At 48.5% G+C, this 20,273-nt stretch overlaps 1 protein-coding gene and 1 pseudogene across 2 annotated transcripts in view; one reads left to right on the top strand and one right to left on the bottom strand.

Moving 5' to 3' along the window:
• Positions 1–6,354: 6,354 nt before the first annotated feature.
• The window catches only part of ASZ1 (ankyrin repeat, SAM and basic leucine zipper domain containing 1), a 192,412-nt gene continuing 178,493 nt past the window's right edge, over positions 6,355–20,273 (bottom strand). Inside the window, exons 12-13 of one of the 2 annotated variants that reach the window (XM_085897857.1) lie at positions 6,916–7,029; positions 6,355–6,807 (exon numbers count right to left, since the gene is read on the bottom strand). In XM_085897857.1, coding sequence (XP_085753983.1) covers positions 6,667–6,807; positions 6,916–7,029 — 255 coding nt within the window. In that variant the 3' untranslated portion in view covers positions 6,355–6,666. Of the gene's footprint in view, positions 6,827–6,915; positions 7,030–20,273 lie in introns of both variants that reach the window. The other variant, XM_085897858.1, reaches the window with a different exon arrangement.
• On the top strand, positions 8,385–11,260 carry LOC147018320 (uncharacterized; annotated as a pseudogene).

The following is a 20,273-nucleotide window of genomic DNA, read 5'->3' as shown; positions in this document are numbered from 1 at the left end:
TCTGATGAAGGAACTGTATGTTGTGGTGGGCAAAAACCAGCCCAATGTAATTGAGTGGACTGAGAAGATGGGGGAATATTTTACCAAATTAAAAGCGGCCCTCTCGACGGCTCCAGCGTTGGGGCTGCCAGATTATGAGACACCATTCTTCCTTTACTCTCACAAAACTAGAGGGTTTGCGCAGGCTGTGCTGACACAATCTCACGGCGATCGCCAGCGACCAATTGCATATTTTAGCCGAAGGCTGGATCCGGTCGAACGTGGTTTGCCTCTTTGTTTGCAAGCAGTGGCCGCAGCAAGCTACGCAGTTAAGCGCATGGCAGAGATCGTAATGGGTCACCCCCTCACGCTAAGGGTACCTCACTGTGTCGCGGCTTTATTAACCCAAAAGCAAACACAACATTTAACTAACACGCGCCTGATGCAGTATGAGACGACTCTCCTACACCAGCCGAATTTGCAGATTGAGAGATGTAATGTTCTTAATCCTGCTTCCTTGCTGCCAACGAAAGACGACGGCGATGCTCACGACTGCACAGAGGCAATACAAGAAGTATCCACCGTGCGCCCGGATCTAAAGGATCAACCCTTGGAACACCCGGACCTCACCTTGTTCATTGATGGTTCAGCCTATCGAGGCCGAGACGGCTCGGGGCATGCAGGATACGCCGTGTGCACCCATAGTAAAGTTATTGAAGCGAGACGCCTGCCTGCACATTTTTCTGCCCAGCAGGCAGAGCTGTGTGCCCTGATAAGGGCATGTGAACTATCTGCCAACATCGTGGTAAATATATACACTGATTCTAATTATGCTTTTGGTGTAGTTCATGACAAAGGGGCGATATGGAAAATGTGAGGATTTCTCACCTCGGCAGGAACACCCATAAAAAATGGTGATTTAGTTTCTGAGCTGTTAAAGAGTATCTCAGCGCCAGCGGACGTCACGGTAATTAAATGCCGCGCACATCAGAAACTCACGACGGATATAGACAAAGGAAATGACAAGGCGGATAAAACTGCAAAAGAGGCGGCTAGTCTACCTATTCCTTTGATAATGCCAGCACGACTACCGAAGGAACAAGTTAAGCTGCATCAGTATAGCTTGTCAGATATTATTGCAATTCAAGCTGCAGCATCGCTGGATGATCGTGACAATTCCACGACCCACACACCACCTTAAATTATTTATTTATTTACCGAAAACGATTCCACGACCCACACTCCACCTTCAATTATTCATTTATTTACCGAAAACGATTCCAGACCCACACTCCGCCTCCAATTATTTATTTATTTTCCGTAAACGATTCCACGACCCACAAACCACCTCCAATTATTTATTTATTTACCGAAAACAATTCCATGACCCACACACCACCTTCAATTACTTATTTATTTACCGAACACAAATCCACAATCCACACACCACCTCCAATTATTTATTTATTTCCCGTAAACGATTCCACGATCCACACACCACCTTCAATTATTCATTTATTTACCGAAAACAATTCCAGACCCACAGTCCGCCTCAAATTATTTATTTATTTTCCGTAAACGATTCCACGATCAACACACCACCTTCAATCATTTATTTATTTACCGAAAATGATTCCACGACCCACACACCACCTCCAATTATTTATTTATTTCCCAAAAACGATTCCACGACCCACACCACCTTAAATTATTTATTTATTTACCGAAAACGATTCCACGACCCACACTCCACCTTCAATTATATTCATTTATTTACCGAAAACGATTTCACGATCCACACACCACCTTCAATTATTTATTTATCGAAAACGATTCCACGACCCATACACCACCTCCAATTATTTATTTATTTACCGAAAATGATTCCACGACCCACACACCACCTCCAATTATTTATTTACCGAAAACGATTCCACGACCCACACACCGCCTTAAATTATTTATTTACCGAAAACGATTCCACGACCCACACACCACCTCCAATTATTTATTATTTAAAGTGGGCGTGGCTTATGAAAAATATTGTGTGGCTCAGGAGGTGTGGCCAAACAAGAGCATTGAGAGAAGTTTATCGGGTTTTCCGTGTGTGTGTGTGTGTGTGTGTGTGTGTGTGTGTGTCTGCAACGCGAGGCTCCACAGCACAAACCAGCAAACCGATTATTTTTCAAATGGTCGTCCTTCAAAAATAGGGTGTCTATTTACCGTCATTTTTTATGAGGAGTGCCAGTTGGCAAAATATGCAATAGGAAAAATCTTGCTAGGCAGAGGAACTGTGAACCAATACGTCTTGGCAATGAATCTTCGTCGGTGGATCGGTCAGAATGAAAAGCATCGTATCCGGCGCTTCGATCCTAGCGAATCCCTCGTCGCCTACAGGCTTGTATTCCTTCTTTGTTCTTTCTAAATTTCTTCTTTCCTGTTCTGTTCCATTACAAAGAAAACTTTTCCCCATCCACATCTTCTCAAGGAGCTGGCAGGAGGGCCGAGAGCTACACGCACTTATTTCTTAGCTGTTTAGCCTGGATTGGAATCCCAATCCATCTACAAACTGACATCCAACTACAAAATCATCCAGCTCATTCAACGAGGAAAAATCCAAACGGTGTTTCACAGGTGGGTGATTCATCAAGGTGCATGTTGTCCCTCGGATGGACGTGAAACTGGGTGTCGAGTTTGCTGGCATTAATTAGTGGATGTTAAAGATTCCACAGTGTACTTTGTGAAGAGTAGGCGAGCTATCGCCAACGCCCTGAACAAATTCCAAATTCCTGCCCTGACTACTGCTGGGAAGGCAATGGCAAACCACCCAGTATAAGCCTTGCCAAGGACCTGCCTTCAGGAAGAGCACTTTTTTCTCACTCACAATTGTTATGTTTTCTATTTCTCTTCTCCCTCCATTTCTCTTTCACTTTCCTTCTTCCATTTCTTTCAAATTTCTACATTCTGTCACTATCTATGCATATCTTCCACTCATATTATATGCTCTGTACACCTCAAATTAGGCACTCATCAGTGTCAACCTTTACTCGCTCATTACACTTCATTTTGCCACGGTTTCTGTGATATGTTTTATAGTTAAATTAATCCTTTCTGATTGTATTGTATGCTTATTATGAATCTGACATGTTGGAAGAACATAAATAAAGCGTCCATACTAATCAGTCAGTGTGTGTGTATGTGTGTCTCCTCCATATCTCCAAAACCATGAAACCTATCAGCCTGAAACTTTGCTTGCATACTAAGATAACTCCAAGGAAGTGCATAAGTGAAAATTGGGTGTTTGGGTTAATTAAAACACCCCTTTTGAAGATAATTAATGGCCTTATTTAATTATATCCTTTATCAGGCACATCCTCGGCCACCTCACTCTCTATGGGGTCTGAATGTGTATCCTGGGTTACCTCGCTGGGGTCTGAAGCTGCCATGTTTTTTGGCCTGCTCAATCATACCATGACTTGGAACAAGCCGCAACAATTTCTTAACGATAGCTCTTTTTTCACTTTCCTCACTCATATTATTGAATGCCTGATCATCATAACAAGGAATCGCTGAATTATTTTGCAATGCTTATAAACGCCTGGAGACTCCAGCATTCGTGGCTTTATTTAATTTCCGCACATCCCATAACCTCGAGAATCTCTTAAACTCAGCTGATTTACAAAATTTAAGTTCCAGAATTGAAATAAGCCCATAATGGGAGGAGCCACGCCCAAAAAACGTGTTTTTAGGGGGTAGCCGATTTCAATTTGCATCTTCTCCTCGGGGTTTTGTCGAATCTGACAGCGGTTTTGGTATTTGGTTAGCCCAATGGCACCTGCATTGCCCCACGGAGCTCGATTTTTCATTTTCGTCCCAAGGTCAAGGTCACGAACTTAGAAAATTGCGATTTTGACATAAAAAAATTTCTTCACCGAGGGGTTTGTCAAATCTGGCAGGGGTTTCGGTGTTTGGTTAGCCCAATGGCACCTGCATAGCCCCACAGAGCTTGATTTTTCATTTTCGTCCCAAGCTCAAGGCCACAAGGTCACGAACTTCGAAAATTGCGAATTGTGTTTTGAGGGGGTAGCCGATTTCAATTTACATCTTCTCCTAGGGGGTTTGTCGAATCTGGCAGGGGTTTCAGTATTTGGTTAGCCCAATGGCACCTGCATAGCCCCATGGAGCTCGATTTTTCATTTTAGTCCCAAGGTCAAGGTCACAAGGTCATGAACTTAGAAAATTTCGAATTTTGGCATAAAAATCAGACGACCATCCAAACTTTGAGAGCTCGGATGACAATATTTTTAATGCATAATCTTGAGGTCATTCCCCACCTAAAGTCTTGAAACCATTTTTCCCTATCTGGAACACCTTGCCCGTGGCGTCCCCTTCAAGTTTGTTTTTACGCTGATTTCATCAAAGTATGGATAATCCGAGGAGTGCGAAATGCCATATAGCCTATATTACGTTATATTGTTCCTGGAATGTTCCAGAGGAAGTTTTGCACCAAAGGTCATAATCCTTGACCTTTGACCTTTAAAGTTCACAAAGGTCAAATTTTCAAAGTTGTGGGAATCGAACCGGGTTTTCGACCTTCTTCGACGAACTAACTTCATTAAGCTATAGCACATATCCTGTTTCCTTATTTTAATGTCCACAACATTGTTTTGGGACCTTTAAAGGTTATGCAAAGGTCAAATTTTTAAAGTTGTTGAACGAAACTGGGTTTTCGACATTTTGCAGCTCATAACCTGTCATTCGTACCACATCATGTTGGTCATTTTTATAACTTGGTCAAACATTATCACATTGTCTCATGCTTGACTTCTGAAACAATCTACATCGTCAAATACCGCTCGTGAACCATCGTCGTCTTCAGACTTGTTTTAGTTAAATCTGACAAAAGCTTCATATGTAATATTTGTCGCGGAGAGTTCCGGTTCTTAATTTAATACTTTTATTTTTTATATGTACTTTATGAAGGGCCCATACGGTGAATGAGAGCGAAGTTTGAAGGGCTATAAAATCAGAACGAGAGCAAATTTCAAAAAAATGGCTCGTGTTGTTCTGGATAATAGTCCGTAGTATCTGAATCACTAATAACATTTGATCTCTCTTGATAAATGAGGGAGGAGATAAGATTTGAAATCGACGATTTTCGCAACTTTGACAGCCTCATGACGTTGACCTCGACCTTGGATGACCTTGAAAGTTACATCGTTGTGCATGTCTCATCCACCTCTATCCATTCCACTATTGGTTGTCTCCACTCGGTTTGATTGTGGATGGACGGACGGACGGAAGGACGGGCGGACAGACTTCGAGACTGTTATTATTAGGTCATCTCTACTGAGATGATCGAGATGACTGAAAAACTCCAATGTGATATTTTGAAACAAGTCATTGCATGCAAATACCCTGCTTGGAGAGGAAGGGGAGAGGTGTTCTCGAAACAGGGTATTCGGCACCATATAAATTATCTGACGGGGAATGATCCATAATATTGCTCAATCATGAAATTATTGCTCTGAACTCGAATCTTGTGACCGGTACAGCTGCATCCTGAAAATATTTTGTAATATAGACTAATGGGCCCAACCTTTTACTGTGTCCGAGTTTTCTTGTATGTTTTGCTCAAACAACACCCAGCTCTGAGTTAAACTATGGTGTTTTGATTCTTAGCACCTGGTTGCAATGACCCTTGGCTCAGTCACAACAAAAAACACAATATGGGGGCATCTCCAAAGAACAGTGGGAGTGCTAGTCCTAAAAAAGGTCAGTCAAAAGAGGAATTTGCACATTAATCACGCAAGCCAAGTGTGGGAACTTGGAAGATCTTTTGACGTCCACAATTATTCGCACCTTTTTGTGAGCTTGACAGGTTTGACATTTGACTGAAGGTGACAGGAATTTACAATTTGTTCAGGGAGCAAGTGCAACCCACCGACTCTCAATGAAACACCATAGGATCGTTAATATCCACCACCAACCAATGCTGGCAAAACATCCATCCAATGGACATCGCACACATTGATGCATCACCCTGCATGCAACACACCAGGGTTACAGTTTATAGCTGGGTGGATATTAGCACCCAAGATCGACAGCACAAACCAAATGCACATACCTAAGATATCTTCCAAGGCCATTTATAAATTGTAAGATAAATAATTTAAGCTAGGAATAATTTAGTTCATGCAGTGCAGAGTAAAGACCTACCTCCACCCCCACCTCCCCAAGATACTGTAAACGATGAACATGGATAATCCATATATCATAGGAAAAGGTCTTGGAGAGGAGTGTCACATGGGCAAATTTCAGAGGATTTAAACTTCATGGGTTTCACTCAATAAATAAAGAGATCCAGAACCCTGGTCATCAGAAACAAAAACATTCCCAATTTAATTGCCAAGGGACATTCACAAAATTCAATAAAATATGCACAAAGAAAAAGTTGATAATTTGCAGGAATTCATGATTTCGATGTGAACTGCACACAAACCCTCCCCCATCCCCAAAAGAAAACCTTTTGGAAGCAATTTATTAACAAACATTGATCTTGCCAACAGTCTTCAAACAACAAATTGCCATTTCATAGAGGCTTGGGCCTTCTAGATTTCAACAAGAGCAAATTAGTGGCAACAGTGTGAATATCGAGACAGCGGCATCATGTGGGCTGGAGGTTGATTAGGTCGAAGCCCGAATGAAGTGTCGAGCCAGCAGGCAGCTCGTTGCAAGCCCGCCGAGCAGCCAAAGGAGTGGCTTCATACCACGTTCCTTCTTCAGGGGAATGAAGTCTGGGGGAAGGCGCTCCTTTTTGTCGACATTCTGTTTGAAACAAAAACAACTGCAAGAGTACATCGATTTTCTTGCTGCTTCACAAAGAAGAAAAGTGTTTATTCAATAAGTATATGTGCAGGTGGAGCCGGCACTCACACTGTCAAGAAGCTGTACCAAGTTGCACACCTGCTGGTGCAGGCTTTGAAGTGTGTTCTCTAATTCTCGTGTCTGGTGCAACATCACTTCCGCTGGTTTGTAGTCCACCAAGACCTAGACCAAAGGAAAAGCTGCTGTATATACCGATCACATTTCTACATTCAGACTACAAAGCACGCACAGCCAAATGTCCTTTCAAAGTAATAAAAACATTTCAAAAACAAAAGACACTTTACACATACAATGTGTAAACCTTTTAAATACTTGACTTTACACTTTAGTAACATGAGCTTGTGAAATATTGAACATCAATGTAATGAAATTATTCTTCACGAACATGCAAACGCACTCAACACTCGTTTTTCATAAAGCTGTTCCTCACAACAATCAATCAGATATTGAACAGACAGTAATGCCGATTACTCACGGATTAAATGAGCATTTAAAGGACGTTATAAATTATACAAATTCGACAATGTCCGACATATTTAACTTCATTGTAATAGCAAATTTCCAAATAATTGTACAGCGACATAAAGCAATAACTTTACCAAGAAATTTGTAACTGGAAGATTGACCGATTGTCCAACTGTCCAGAATCTAGATAACCAGCTCCTGGGCTCAGTTGTTGAGATAATTTGACCCTTTCGGCCAATAACTACTCCAAACGGTGGGTCCACATCAGTAAATCCACCATCTGTTCTGTCAAGCCAGTCAATGCAATCGCACTTTCTGCTCGTACCTTAGAAAACACGAAAATAAATATTCAACCGATTTGACCGTTCGACCGTCCCGGGAGGTTGATCGGTGTTAACTGCCTGGTTACCACGAATTTAGGTCATGGGATTCAAACTCCAGCACCCCTACGACAACTGCTGACAGGAGCGGGATTCGAACCAGACCCCCTCCATGACAATTGGTGTCTGGAGTGGGATTTTTCGACCCCCACCCTCCCCCCCCCGCCCCGCCACCCCCAACCACACCATTTGGTCTTGGAACGAGCGAAGCATAAAAATAAAAAAAAATACATTGGGAATCTAAATTGTTAAATGATCACCTCTCTACCAGAGAGGGAGGTGGTTGTAGGAATCGAGGTACAAAGTGTAATAAATAATTTTCTTCTGTGGAGATGACACACGCACACGAAATGGCGGATGAGCCCGAAATATCAATGATTGTACGAGATAGTGATCCCATTGAAGGAAGCGAGTCGGGGGGGAGAATTGAGTGATTATGATAGGACGGGAGTCTCCACCCCCCCCCTTTCCCCGTCTCAAGCGTCGGTTCCCCTTCCCCCAAAGTGGCAGAGAATGAGACACGAGGAGCAGGTGCGATGACTATCCAGGCCATATGGGAGATGTTAATTGAAATGGATGAAGGGAATAAGGAACAAAGGAATGAAATGAAAGAAAAAAATGAATGGAATGGAAAACAAAATGAGCGAACAATTGAATAAACTAGTGAATGAAATGAGTGAACAAATGAATAAACTAGCAAATGAAATGAAGGAACAAAGGAATGAAATGAAAGAAATGATTGGACGATTGGAAGGAAAAATTGAAGGGGAAATAAAAGGAATCACTGATCAAATTAACAAAATTAAGAAGGAAATAACACAGGAACTAGAGGTACAAGTTGGGAAAGTGGAGCAAGAGGCAGAGCTCCGAATGGAGGACAGACTGGGAGAATTCGAGACCGAATTGGTTCCCCAATTTAGAGAAATGGAAACAAAAACGGCAAAAGGATTTGAGTCAAAGAGGGAATAAATATTGGGAAAAATAGAAGAGGGTCAAATCCAGGTGGTCAGAATGGGAGAAAAGTTGTAAGAAGAATTTGGGTCCACAAATAAAAGAATTGACCAAGTAAAGGAGGACATGGAGGCCATAAAGCAATGGCAGAAAGAGGAAATGAGATATTGTAAGTGCCAGAGTGGTGGTTTGACTGAAGAGGTGCAAAAGCTGAGGGCCCGTGTAGCAGAACAAGAGCGGGCATGAATTGATAGAGGCCCATGGGAGCCGCAATTGAATGGGGACAGAGCGGATGAGATGTTACAGGAGCTGCTGAACATTGTGGACTGTAACATTGAGGCAAAGGTTGCTTGGGTCCAACAGAATCTGTGAGACGAAGCGAGTCGGTCGATAGGCAGATGCAGGACGAGATTAAAATGACTCAGGGGACCGCCACCTCAAATTACATTTGGGCATCGGAGGCTCCCAAGTCAAATACAATCTTGGACGGGGAGTGCCTTGGCCCTGAGCTGGAATTGGATATGGAAGGATCGGGGAGAAGAGTTTTAAAAAACAGTCATCCCCTTAGTACATTTTGATGGATCAGGGAATATAGAGGCTTTCCTGACACAATTGAAATGCGTGTCTCAGCTCAATGGTTGGGGGGACCAAGAGTGCATGGGAAATCTGATGGCGATACTGTGGGGCCAAGTCACCGACATTTTAAACGTGGTTCCAGAAGATACATGGACGAGTGAGGGCATTTGTGATGCCTTGAACCATAGGTTTGGGATGGATGCGAGGTGCAATCTGATTTTGGCACAGCTGCAGCATCGTAAAATGAAACTTGGCGAAACGTTACAGTAGCTGGCCCAGGATATATACCAATCAGTGAGGACTGCATATAGGGACCTGACAAAAGAGATGTGGGACAAACTTGCGACAAAGATTTACGGCCGCTCTTCCTGATCCCGAGGTCCAAACCCAAGTGGAACTGCAGGGCCTGACCACTGTGCACCGAGCGGCTGAGTACGCGAAGAGACTGACCATTTTGAGGACGTCAAACTGCGTATCAGACAGGTCGTCGGTAACGGTGCGACAGTTGGAGGTACGGGATCAGGAGGAGAGGCAGGAGGAATCGAGCATTATCCAGATGCAAGAGGGATCAGCCGGCAGTTGTCAAATTTGACAAAGGGGAAATTTGCAGTAGGTGAATCACGGCGGTGCGATCTGGGGTCGCCAACAGGGCAGCCCGACCCTCGTCGGGTTGGCCCGGGATTTGGGCGAAGTGCTCCGTCTGGATTCCTGAAGGGTCCATTTATGGGGAGTTGTTTCACATGTGGGAGAAGAGGGCACATGCAGCGATACTGTCATAACCCACCCATCCACAGACCTCACAGCTCGGAGATGGGAGGACCTCCCAATGGATCACAGGGTCCAGAGAGGGTGTCACTGCCTAAGGTGGGCCCGGCAGCCGCTGCGGGTTGGCCGGGAAAATAGAGCGGCCCGAGCATATGGGGCCATGCTCGGCTGGCAAGTGTGTGGAGAAGCACCCTTCTTTGGTGAAGATTGTGAATTGCGGAAGAATTGGCAAAGGTAATTTGATGGTTAAATGCAAAATTGAGGGGGAATTCTGTGAGGCTGTGGTGGACCCTAGGGCCAGTGACACCATTATTAATTAAAATGCATTAGACGAGAGTGCTGGAGGCTGGGAAAAAATTGATAGGCCAGTAGGACACAGCCTTCAACTGGTTACGGGGGCGACGGCTCCAATATTGGGGCGCGGGGTTGTGAGGATGGAATTTGGCGGTCTGGAGGTCAATGTGGTGGTATGGGTGGCTGAGGTGTGTGACCATTGTCTCCTGGGACTGAGTTTTCTGGTGGAACACAACCACCAACTAGACCTTGGGCAGGGCCATATGTGGTTGGGTACTGAGAGGTTGCAGTTGGTCGGACTGGGGGTTGACGAGGTGCAGGGGATGCGGCTGCAGGTGCCACGCACTGTAACCGTGCCTTCCAGATCCGAGGCCTTGGTAATGGCGGAGTTGGCAGCAGGTGCTCATCATATTGGTCAGCTGGGGCTAGTGGAGCCATGGCCTTCACAAGGGGCCGAAGGACTGATGGTGGGTCGCACCCTGGTGGACACTCGCAGGCTGATGTTGGCTGTCCGCATGGTTAACGTGTCCGATAGCCCTCGCACGGTAAGGAGCGGAGCTGTCGTCGCCAAGTGTAATATAAGTCACCGGAGGAAGCGGATCCACATGCTTGCCAGCGCACCCGGAGGAAAAGGGGGGGTGTGTCCAAAACTTACCTCACCCACGAAGGGCCCTGGGGTGGTGCTTCGACAAGTGACTGATGTGGTTTTCAAGATTCAGATGGGCCCGCATACGCTTCCACAGATAGTCCAAGGGGAGAGAATGACTCACTATCAGGGTCAGAAGACTCCTGGGTGGATCGGAAGGGTGCGATAAAAGTTATAAGAGGTGGGTGATACTTTTAGACCCAACCAACCTGCAATGACTTCCACTTAGGGTAAGGTGCCTTGATTCTTACTGTCCCAAGGGTTGTTTTGCGAGAAATTGGGACATGCTTAATTGGATGAGAGCGAGCAAGAGTGACTCAATGGTCGGGAGAGGGATTTTTTTTTTGTATACCTTGTCGAGGCTCGTGTGAGAGCAAACACACAACACACAGCAAGGGGGCATGAGACAAGAGGGGAGGGAGTGGGAAGGACAAAACAGTGGGGAACAGAGACATTAGGAGATCTGTGGAAGGGAGAGGGATGGGACGGGGAACAGAAGATGGACAATACAGGGACTTTCAGGAAGGAAAGCAGGGAATTTCAAGGAGGTGGGCTTGGGTGGATTATCGGGGGTAGAAAAGATTGAGGATTTGGATGGGGGGTGATAAGAGGTGCTGGTGAACAGCTGTTTTGAAGGCCTGGAGGGAAGAATGGGAATGAATAGAGTGAGGGAGTTTATTCCAAAGGTGGGAAAAAAAGAGGAATGAAAGAGTGAAGGTGAGCAGCGAGTTGTGGTTTTGGTAGTTTTACCAGAAGGGGTTGTTGGCGGATCTTGAGCGCCCTGTGGAAATGTGGTGGGGACAAATCACAGAGAGAGCGGGGGGGGGGGGGCGAGGCTGGAGAGGAGACGGTAGAAGACAGAAAGACCACCGACCAACCTGCGGTGAGAGAGTGAGAGACCCAAAGACTCAGCCTCATCACGGGAGATGCCAATGATCCGAAATGCCTTGGTTTCCACAGCGTGAAGCCGAGAAAGGTGGGAGGCAGGAGCAACATCCCAAAGGGGAGAGCAGTACTCCATCAGGCTGCGGACAAAAGCTTTGTAAGTGGTCAGGAGCTCAGGTGGGCCGAGGAAGGACTTTGCACGATGGAGGATTCCCAGTCGGCGACTGGCTTTGGAGGTGAGGTTTGAAATGTGTCTTTCCCAGGAAAGGTCATGGCAGATAGTGAGACCGAGAAGCTTGAAAGAAAGGACTTCTTCCAGAGGATTGTTGAGAAAGTGGATGGGGGGGGGGTTCTAAACGGTCCTTTCGAAACGGATTGGTTTGCAAACCAAAATTGTCTGTGGAATTGATATCTCTTATGTGTAATGAATCGAATTGCTTCAAGAATGAATGCCAGTTATAACATGTAAGCAGGCCATGGCAGTTATAGGAACACGATCACGATTTTTGCATTGCAGTTTGAGAATTTAATGACAACGGGAGGAGATGAGATGTTGGACTGTGTGGGTAGGGAAGATATGTGGGACCACAAGAATAGATCAAGCTCTAGAGGGGCGGTGGCTGCCGCTCCCCAAAGTTAATTTGTCCCTGGCAGCCGGTGGTGTCTGGAAAAGGAGACCCGTTGGATGGGGAGGTCTGGCTGGGCGACCAGCGGTAGAGAGACCCCTGACGACCCGTATGAGGCTGTGAAAGTCTAGATGTGTGGAGACCGTCCCCAATGGGCGTACAGCAAACGGGTTGTTTGGCTGTCAGGAACCGAATAGTTGAAGGGGGGGGGGGCAAAGAAGTCGAAAGTCGAGCGACTTGGTTTTGGACTGTGGGCACCACAACCAGGAGAGCCCCCATCATTTTTGTTGTACAGTACCTCCCCTCTGCTCAGTTGAGGATCACACATGTGTGGAACATTTAAGCCATGATCTTGCAGGGTGAGAATGAATAATTGATATTGGGTTTATGTATTAATGGGTGAAGAAGGTTCACTAAATCAATCTCACTAACCGAAACCGGAGAAGGCAGGGCTTGCAGAAATTTGTATAGGTAAATTGGGACGGCTCCTCAGGTCATCAGGGTATTGTGTCATCCACCGATGAACGCAGTCTTTAGAAGGGGGGTTGTACAAACGTTGTTTAAAAAAAAATTTGGTGAAGATTTTGTCCATAATAATAGGTTTTTGTGTGTGTTTTGTGACATTTTCTACCTGCCCCAAGAGTTAGGAGCGAGGGGCCAAGAGTTTTGCAAATATTTGAGTTGTGTTTAAGGGGTATGTGGTGTATTGGCATACGTGGGCAAGGCACAATGCGAGGAGCCTTGTGGGGGCGTGGAGGAATGGTTTTGGTAGTCACGTGTCTGCAAGGTATATAGGTGTTCGCTCCGCGAGAGGCGTGGGGTAGTCTACAGTGGTGCACATCCGCATACGCAATAAACAGAGTTACGGCAACCCTCACAACTCTACGTGCCTCACTGCGCACAGGACACCACATTGGCGACGAGTCTGATTCGGATCGACGTGTGCAGAGTGCCTGGTTTTCCTCGGTATTGACTTGGAGTCTTTGGCCGTAGCAATTGGATTGTCGGGCGCACGGAGCGCCGGGAAAATCAGCGCAGCTAGCGCGGTTCGAGTGCGATCACCTCGCGAGAATCCCAGGGAAGCGCATCGCGAGTTTCGCGCGCCCGCGGCCGCACGCACAGTCTTTGGTGCGGGTCGAGTCCTGCAGCCAGACATCTCGCCGTCACCTGCGAATTCGCGTCGAGTGAACGGCAGGACGGCTCGAGGATGGTGGAAGGTCGGGGTACGGCGCACGGACGAGTGCCCGTTTTCGTCGGAGACGACGTCGAAATGTTTTCGGAACAATTGGGGTGCTATTTCCACGCGAATGATGTGGTCGACGAGAGCAAACAGAAGTCGATCATGCTCGCCTCGCTGTCGGTGGAGCATTATCGACTGCTGAGTGATTTAGTGGCGCCAAACAAGCCCAGTGATGACGGGCTGTCGTTTCAGGACGTGGTGGGGAAGATGAAAGCCCACATGGCGCCGGTGAAGTCAGTGCAGCTGGCTCGATACCAGTTCGATCACCTCGCGAAGGGTGCGGAAGAGCGCGTAGCAGATTTCGGGGCGCGGGTGAAGCATTCGGCCGTGGCCTGCAAGTTCACGGCAGAGGAGCATCCAGCTCGACTCAGAGATTGCTTTATTTCTGGGCTGCAAGATGCGAAGATGGTGTCGGCGATTCTGCGAATGCGAGGTGTCGACGTTACATTCCACTCGGCGGTCGAGACTGCTTCAGCTGTCGAGCAGACACTCACAGATGTCCGCGCCATCGCCGGCCAGGACGTGACGGGTGATTCCAGCTGGGGCATGTCAGGTGACCCCGGGGTCCACGCGATGACCCAGGTGCCCCAGGCCACGTGCACGCCTTTCGGTGCGGGCCGTGGCCGCACGCCGCAGCGCGACCGCGCGGGCGGCGAGGTGAACACACAGGGGTGCTGGGGATGTGGAGGACAGCATCTGCGGCGGGTGTGCCCGTATAAGAACACCGTGTGTTTGCATTTTCACAAGGTGGGACATCTGAAGCGTGTGTGTCGAATGGCGGGGGCCGCCGTTAAGGTCTTGGATAGCGAGGTGCGGGACGACCCCAGCGACCTGGAGAGCGGCCTGCAGCCTGGGCATAGCGATCCCGGCGGCCCGGAGCAGGAAATGCAACCAATGTTGAGCCTGTTTTCAATTGGTCCGGAGGTGACAAGACCAATGACAGTGGAGGTCGAGGTGAATGGGGCACCGATCGTGTTTCAAGTTGATACCGGGGCCGCAGTGTCGGTCATGGGCGAACGGACGGCTCGTGACCTCCGCGGTATTCACCTGATCAAGACGACCTTTTTGCTGTACACGTACACTGGCGAAGCGATTGCACCACTTGCTGTGACAGACGTCTTGGTGGTCTACCAAGGTCAAAGCACCCTACTCGCATTGTTTGTGGTACGAGGGGAGGGGCCCGCCCTTTTGAGCCGGGACTGGCTGGCTAGCCTCAGGCTAGACTGGATGGCGCCAGCCAGTGGCCTTGGGCGTCCCGTGCCGGGCCGATTAGTTTCGGCGGGAGGAGGAGGAGGTTCCTGTTCCGGAGTTCGTACCTACAGGTGCACCTGTGCCTCCTTCGGGGCACGTACCTCCGTTTGGGCCCGGGCCTCCCTCGAGACCCGAAGGCAAGGTTACAGCGGCAGGAGCCGCGACGATGCAACATGGGTTTCCGGCGATTTCAACAGGGGATTGGAGCGAGCCGGTCGCATTCAAGAAGTTCGCGGAACGCGAACATCGGCGGTGGCCTCTGCGACGTTCAGATGGAGACCGGCAAGCAAGTCGCCTCAACGTCGTAGCAACCAAGAGGCGTACGAGCAATGTGGTTCATAAATTGCTAATTGTTGTGTATTTGATTCTCGCAGCACGAGTGATTCAGTTTGGCGTTGTTAAAGCAAATGCCGACAGCCCGCGTGTGAGCATAATGTGTTTGGTTAAGATCGATCAATATGATGACCAATATGATCAATATGATCAATATGATGACCAACATGATCAATATGATGTGAAGAACTTGCGGACGATCGTTGCGAATAAAGAGGTCTTTCTGATCTCTGGCTTCGAGGACAGTCCGCGGTTCGCTGCCATCTCATGTGTGGGAATTATACTGGGGGAACGCGCTGTACGTGAAGGGAAGTTTGCATCTGCGCAGACGATGTTCTTGCTACTTTATGACATGCTGGTAATAGAGCCGACTGATTGCCTGGTTCGAGTCGATGGGGGGGGGGGGGGGCGGTTCACTGTTCAGCGTCAACCCTCCCATTACTCTCGCGTGGGGGCCGGGCCGTTATCTTCCCAAGGCCGCCCCACCCGCTGCTCCGCACCAGCGGCGGTGCCCTCATGTCTGGCAGACTCAGCGTGTTTACCTGTTTCTGTCCGTGGGACGACGGGCAAGCTTGGCAAGCTTTGACAAACAAAGCTTGTTGGCCAGGGGGCGCGGGAGGTTCGTCTCGGTGTGTCACCGCGACCTCGCCGGATGGCGTGTGAGCATGGGCCACCTGGGGGCGCTTCTGCTGCATAGTGATACTGTGCTCCCTGACTTGCTTCTTTATATCTTTAAAACGGCCATGGTTAGTGTGGTCTGCAAACATCATTGGGTTCGTCGTGCAACTCAGTACTCGAGCACCTGTCCACTGCATCTGGGTTTCAACTCGCTCGCGCCAACACGATATATGTTGTGATGGGGGTAGAGGGCTGAATTGTGGGCCAGATAATATCAACGGCATTATTGCGACAGGTTGTGCAGATGAAGCCCATTTTCTTTTGTGCTGCAGTATGTTTTGCCTATTATGCTTAGCATTATGATTGTCATTTTCTAATCATGTTTTAAGGAGGGAGGAATGTGGTGTATTGGCATAGGTGGGCAAGGCACAATGCGGGGAGTGTTGTAGGGGCGTGGAGGAATGGTTTTGGTAGTCACGTGTCCGCAAGGCATATAGGTGTTCGCGCCGCTAGAGGCGTGGGGTAGTCTACAGTGGTGCACATCCGGATACGCAATAAACAGAGTAACGGCAACCTTCACGACTCTACGTGCCTCACTGCGCACCGGACACCACAGGGTGTAGAAACGTTAAGGGGATTAGATAAGTTAGCTACGGTTCGCTTCCCACAGCCCCTTTTAATTTATTTCAGAAGCTAATTAGGTGTGAGTCGGTAAATGGTAAGGCCGGAATGGTAATGCCTGCATTGAACCTTGCAGGAGAAACGGTTATGGGGAGGGGGCTGCGTTATGATTATGGCGGTAGTTGAACTGATTTAATAGTACAGATAGGATTGTATAGTGTAGCATGGTCCGTGGACAGGTTGAAGCACCTCAATGTAAATAAGTCAGGGAATCTGTCAGCTTAAGTTTTACGTGTCACCACACGAGGGGTGGTGCAGTGTTAATTAGCTTAGGGAGTAAAAAAATAAGTTCCCCTGTACCCTCTGTGAGTTTCCCTATGTTTTTATATTCCAAGCCAGGCTGAAAGAAGGAGAAGCCCCGTCTTCCCGGGTTTGGAGGCGAGGACATGCCCCGGGGCGGAGGACTGAGAGGGTGATGAAAGGTGCAATATGCTTCACGAGGGGGCTTCGGAGACAGCAGATCGAGCAGGGCAGATTGCACGTCTGAAGTGATCGAGCAGAGCAGATTGAGCAAAGCCGATCAAGGAGGTGCCGGCCAGATTTGCGCGTGTAGTGTGGGGAAAGCTGCTACAAGTGAAGCGCCATTCTGCCTGCATGTGCACGTGGATGGTGGAGGCGCCTTCCACCCGGGCTCGCCATTTTGCTTGCAAGCACACGTGCTGGACGAAGGTCCCCATTAAGAGATCGACAAGGGATATGGAAATCCCTGGCCCTTGGCCAGGCTGAGTACCAGTTTATTTTAAAAGGGGTTTTTTAGTTTAATTTTCCACCCTTTGTCTGTGTGCGCAAGGTCTCGATCAAAGAAGTTATACATTTTATTTGTTTCATTTCATCTTTATTATTGTCCTTATAAGTATTTGATTCATTAAATGTATTCCCTTAAAAAAAAAAAACTGCATTTCATGTGTTTATAGTGGGGTCCGTGGATCAAACCCCCTCATGCAGTCCATCCTCCATAATTCTCCATTCGTTCCATTCCGAGTACTCCTTTCTCCGTCCACAACTGCCCTCATTGGGCTCTGTTGTCTTCCCCCATACAGCGGAGTTGCCATCAACCATACCCTTTGAGCATGCACTAAAATCCATGTCAATGAGCGTGTCCGCCTCTTTGGAATAAGGACCGCTTGACCGTCCCGGGAGGTTGGTTGGTGTTAACTGCCCGGCTTCCACAAATGTAGGTAGTGGGATACAAATCCCAGAACCCCTGCTGACAGGAGCGGGATTCGAACAATATATGTATACATACATAAATATATACACACACTGATGAGCCAAAACATTATGACCACCTGCCTAAAATGCTGTTGGTCCTCCGGGTGCCGCCAAAACAGCACCGACCCGCCGAGGCATGGACTCCACAAAACCCCTGAAGGTGTCCTGTGGTATCTGGCACCAAAACATTAGCAGCAGGTCTTTCAAGTCCTGTAAGTTGCGAGGTGGAGCCACCGTGGATCGGACTTGTCGGTACAGCACATCCCACAGATGCTCAATCCGATTGAGATCTGGAGAATTTGGAAGCGAGGGCAACACCCTGAACACTTCATCATGTTCCTCAAACCATTCCCAAAGAATGTGTGCAGTGTGGCAGGGCGCATTGTCCTGCTGAAAGAGGCCACTGCCATCAGGGAATACAATTGCCATGAAGGGGTGTACCTGGTCTGCAACAATGTTTAGGTAGGTGACACGTGTCAAACTGACATCCACATGAATGGCCGGACCCAGGGTTTCCCAGCAGAACATTGCCCAGAGCATCACACTCGCTCCACCGGCTTGTCGTCTTCCCACAGTGCATCTTGGTGCCATCACTTCACCAGGTATACGGCGCACACGTACACGGCTATCTAAAAGAAAACTGGACTCATCGGACCATGCGACCTTCTTCCACTGCTCCAAGTTCCAGTTCCGACGCTCACGTGCCCATTGTAGACGCTTTCGACGGTGGACAGGGGTCATCATGGGAACTCTGATTGGTCTGTGGCAAAGCAGCCACATACGCAGCAGCGTGCGATGCACTGTGGATTGTGACATATTCCTCCCGCGAGCAGCATTAAAATTTTTGTGACTTGTGCCATAGTAGACCTTCTGTCGGTTCGGACCAGACGGGATAGCCTTCGTTTCCCTCGCGCATCGATGAGCATTGGGTGCCCAACACCCTGACGCCGGTTTGTGGTTTGTCCCTGCTCGGCCCACTGTCAGTAGGTACCCACCATTGCTGACCCGGAGCACCCAACCAGCCTTGCTGTTTGAGAGATGCTCTGACCCAGTGTTCTGGCCATAACAATTTTGCCCTTGTCAAAGTCACTCAGATCTTTACTTCTGCCCATTTCTCCTGCATCCAACACATTAATTTCAAGAACTGACTATTCACTTTCTGCCAAATATATCCCACCCCTTGACAGGGCATGAAGGGAGGGACTTGGGTAGAGTCAGAAGCCAATGGGTGGAGAGAGGCGGAGTCCAAAACAATGGGGCGGGAAGGGCGGCAAAGTGGTGAAGAAGGTGGAGTCAGCAGGCGAATTAGTAGGTTGTCGATCCCAAGCCAGACAGAACGAGCCGACAGGAATGAAGAAAGGAACGATGGGCAAGAATCATGAGCAGGAACGACACACCAGGAACGATGACAACTAGCGGCTCCATGCCCCGTCCTTTTATAGATCCCGTAGTGCGGTCGGGGGTGACGACCCAAAGCGATGTGTCGTCATTCGAATTGGGCGCTCTGTTTGGGCCCAGGCCAGCACACGGGCCGGCTGACATGACCGGAAGCGACTCCACTCCACTTCCAGCAAGATGGTTCCAAGCTGCGGAATCGTCTTGCTCCGAACCCCATGACACGAATCGCCCTGCACCAAACCCCGTGATATGAATCGCCTTGCACCGAACCCCATGCCGTGCCCCGGTGACCCGCGGTTGGCTCTGGTGAATGTGCCTGCTCCGTGGTGCGCCACGCAGCCCGAGCAATCCGGCTGCACAGCATGCCTCTGCCTGGTAGCAGCTGCATTGAGATGGAGGTGCGGGAGGATGTCTGGCATCCGCGGGAGACATTTGTGGCCGTCGTGGCGAACGAAGACTGACGGTGTGTGCAGACCCGACCCCATTCCATGCGCAGACCCGACCAAAGATGTATCTCATTCGTGTTCCGTTCTGTACGATGATAAAGTTTCACGGGCTGGGTGCGAGTCTGCCATTGTACACGTGGTCAGCGACCGGGTCCGCCCGCCATAAAGCATGTCCCGTACAGTGCGCTCAGGTCTGCCATGGTACACGTGGTCAACACGCGGGTCCGTCATCAAGCACCTGGTCAGCACACGGGTCCGCCCGCCATCGAACATGTCCCGTACAGTACGCGCAGGTCCGCAATTAAGCACGTGGTCAACGCGCGGGTCCGCCTGCCATCGAGCATCGTGTTCGCGGTTATCAGAGGTGGTGGGATACACAGTGCCAGCCCTGATCTGTGTCAGGGAATTGAGGGAAAGGATTGGATATAATTATTATTAATGGAGAGTTTTGAAATGGGTTGGAAAGTGCACGGCCGCGTGCACTTTGCAAGTTGCCAGCATTTAGGGTGCCGTTTCTTCAACCTCCTCAGTACGTGTTTGGAAATTTTCGCAGCATGTGCGTTTGACAGGCTGTGATTTCTGCAGAGGGGTATACGGCAAAATGCCTGCTTGGCTTTCGCTGAGGATCCATCTCACAGC

The sequence above is a fragment of the Eptatretus burgeri genome, chromosome 10 (assembly GCF_056783735.1).
Source record: "Eptatretus burgeri isolate ZD-2024b chromosome 10, Ebu_testis_v1, whole genome shotgun sequence".
NCBI lineage: Eukaryota > Metazoa > Chordata > Myxini > Myxiniformes > Myxinidae > Eptatretus > Eptatretus burgeri.
This window is presented reverse-complemented; position numbering and strand designations above follow the sequence as displayed.